General features: G+C 42.2%; 1 protein-coding gene across 1 annotated transcript in view; it reads left to right on the top strand.

The window, feature by feature from the left end:
• ube2j1 (ubiquitin-conjugating enzyme E2, J1) overlaps positions 1-2,880 on the top strand; it is an 84,818-nt gene extending 81,938 nt beyond the window's left edge. Inside the window, 2 exon segments of the mRNA XM_079646213.1 lie at positions 879-1,020; positions 1,023-2,880. Of these exon segments, the coding sequence (XP_079502339.1) occupies positions 879-1,020; positions 1,023-1,171 (291 nt within the window). The 3' untranslated portion in view covers positions 1,172-2,880.
• Positions 2,881-3,174: the final 294 nt, after the last annotated feature.

Genomic DNA, 3,174 nt, shown 5'->3' with positions numbered 1-3,174 from the left:
ATTTCATAAACACTTGTTGTTATATTCCATGGAATGCTCTTAACATCCCGATTGCAATGAAAACATTAAATGCTTTGACAATAAATAAATAAATAAATAAATGTCATCTGTGGAAGCCGTAATACTGTAAAAAGCACGACCAATCATGTTAGCCGGCCCGGCTAAAATAACTGGATGGCCTACCTGCCTGTCAGCCTTCCATCTGTGCACAAACTTATCTCGTGCCCTCATTGGTCATGTGCGCGTTCGTGTGTTGGAGGAGGGGCTCTGTAAGGAAGTCTGAAGGAAGTGGCAGATTTGTTCCGGTTGTGTACTTTCAAATTCTAGCGCACTTGAGCTGTTTTCTCCAAAATTTAAGTACAAGATCTGAGCTCTTTTTTTACTTTAGAACATTAAGACTTGTGTTGTATTGCTATCAATTGTTGTCCTTCCGGTTTGACTATTTATAAAGCATTTAGTATAAATAATCACCCAAATCCATTTGACACCTTTTAAGGCAACTTTATTCCTACTTGTTACCACGAATGTTCCTCCTCTTGCTTGATTGTATGGTCAATGTTGAATTACTTTACAAAATGTACCCCAGAAGACCACAGATGCTATACATTTGAATAAAACCCAAAACGTAATGAAAGTGATCATAATTAATTTCACATGTAAAACAATCAAACATGTTACTTTTCTGGCACTAACAAAAAATAAACCTTTATCTCGACATAAAAACATTTGGGGAAGGGACACATTTAACCCGAGGACAATGGGAAGGTTAAAGGTTCAATGACTGAGCTCCGCACAACCGGAGCGAACAAGCAGGGAATGGATCCATTGGGGAATTGTTTATGCTCTAATGGCTGCTTTTGTCTGAATGTCCTCCACAGGCAGAGGCGTCTCCAGCCACAGAGACAGAGGGACTCAGCCCGCCCGCGGCCCCCAGCACTGGGCGCCCTCTGAGCCCCCGGCAGCGCCGCGCCCAGCAGCACAGCCAGAGGAACCAGAGGGAGGGCAGGGAGGCCGCCAGCAGGCACCCTTCACCCCCGCTCCCCGGCTCCCCCTCGAGGAGAGCAGCGCGGGCTCGGTGGTCCTCATCGTGCTGCTCACCCTGGCCCTGGCCGCTCTCATCTTCCGCAGGATCTACCTGGCCAATGAGTTCAAGTTCGACTACGAGCTGTGAGTGCTCACTTCTGACCCCCCCGGTCCCACCCTAACAGAACTATGGCAGGCTGAAATTGGAAGCAGAGCTGCGGTGGGGGCTGACTCTGACTCTCTGCCCCCCCCCCGCTCCACCACAGAGGGTTGGTGGGGGGGACTTTCATTCCGCTCTCCACAACACCTCCAGGCTGTCTTTTAATCAATGTGAAGTTTGCTCTCCGGAGTGTCATGCATTCTTTTTAAACAGGAAGCTTGTTTGTGTTTGTGATGAGTTCACACACACACACACACACACACACACACACACACACACACACACACACACACACACACACACACACACACACACACACACACACACACACACACACACACACACACACACACACACACACACACACACCACATGTTCCATACGACTGTCCTGCCCCCTGGGCTCCCGCTTGCTCACATTATTTAATTAATACTGTAACATAGTATGTCAACAGGGTTATCGGGGATTTTTGTTTTAAAGTAATGAATTGGTGGTGGAATCATCTGCTCAGAGTGTATGTGCTATAATGACTTCCTGCTCATGTGCTTTGACTTCCTGTTAGGTCGGGTCAGTCACATTAATAAGGTGAAGGAGAATCTTTCCATACTGTCCGCAGCTGAGGACGTCAGATACTGTAATGCACTGAAAAACTGTCACGGTGACTTGAATTGAATGTATCAGGTCAACAGATTTCACATAACTGTATTCGGTAAGTTGAAAGCAATTATGTTAAGTTTCAATAGTTTCAAATTCATATTATTGCTTTCAACTTATCTAATACAGTTATGTGAAATGTGTTGACCTGATACATTTAACTAAAGTCCACGTTTCAGTTTTTTCAGTGTGGTGATAATCCTTAATAGATGAATGCAGACTGCTATACCAACATGTGTGTTACAACATGTTCTATGACCTTTGTAATGTGTGACTGCAGGGGGGGGGGGGGTTGCTGAAGGGATGTTATCAGACTTTCTGCAAGTGAGTAGGGAGATTATGCATTAAGGTCACACTGTTTGACATCACTAAATGTGACCCTGCAGAGTGGTGCAGGGATGACGTATTTTTGTAGGCTGACCGGCAAACATCCCTAGGGCTGCCTCCTCAAAAACCAATGGGATTTCTCTATTGGATTTCAGGATATTGCAAGAAATTAAATCTTTGTCAAACAAACGTTTATGATCCTTACACGTTTTGTTAAGCAGGATGATCTCCTCATTTGTGAAGCGTAAAATGCAATCGCCAGAAGTAAAAGAATGTAAACCAAACTACATCACGGTCACATGAAACCACCGCTAAGCTAAAGACGGCTAATGTTCGGTATGATGACGATAAGTAGTCTAATTTAGCCACTGTTGGCAACCACTGTTTTTAGAAGTTTCAGACATTAACTAGTGGGGTATTTACTGACATGTTTTATGGTGTGTATTAAACTGTTAAAATATGTTTAGCTTTTGTTAACTGCAAACCTACCTTATACATTCCTGCACCACTCTATTATAGCTAGATGAAAAAAAAGTGCATCCAAATATTATCAGGTACTAGGCCTCTTTCTCACTATGTTATTCAAGCTTATTTTTTTAACCCCTAATAAACGTATATAATGTAATAATACCACTTGTGTGACAGTCCTTGAAACAGCACCACCTGCGGCCCCACTGTATAATGTGACATTTCTGCATTAAAATGTCTAAAAACAACTCTACCTGTGTCATATATTCTGTTGAGTTGTGTACTTACATTATTCCAAATGTTTTACAAAATGTTCAAATCTAGAGAATTCTGTCATTTTATTCTATGCAACACAGGCGTAAGACAATAAGACCATTCTTATATTACACAAGTATACTGGTAATCATCAACATAAGCTGAAAACTCTTGATATCTTAACTTTACCTTTTGGTCCAATAACAATAATGTAATAATTCCATCACAGAATTTATGTTTAAATAATTATCCTTTTCAGTAAAAAAAAAGAAGGAAAATAAGTTCCC

The sequence above is a fragment of the Notothenia rossii genome (genome assembly GCF_949606895.1).
Source record: "Notothenia rossii genome assembly, chromosome: 8".
Lineage (NCBI taxonomy): Eukaryota > Metazoa > Chordata > Actinopteri > Perciformes > Nototheniidae > Notothenia > Notothenia rossii.
Note: the sequence above shows the minus strand (reverse complement) of the source record. Positions and strands in the feature narration are given on the sequence as shown.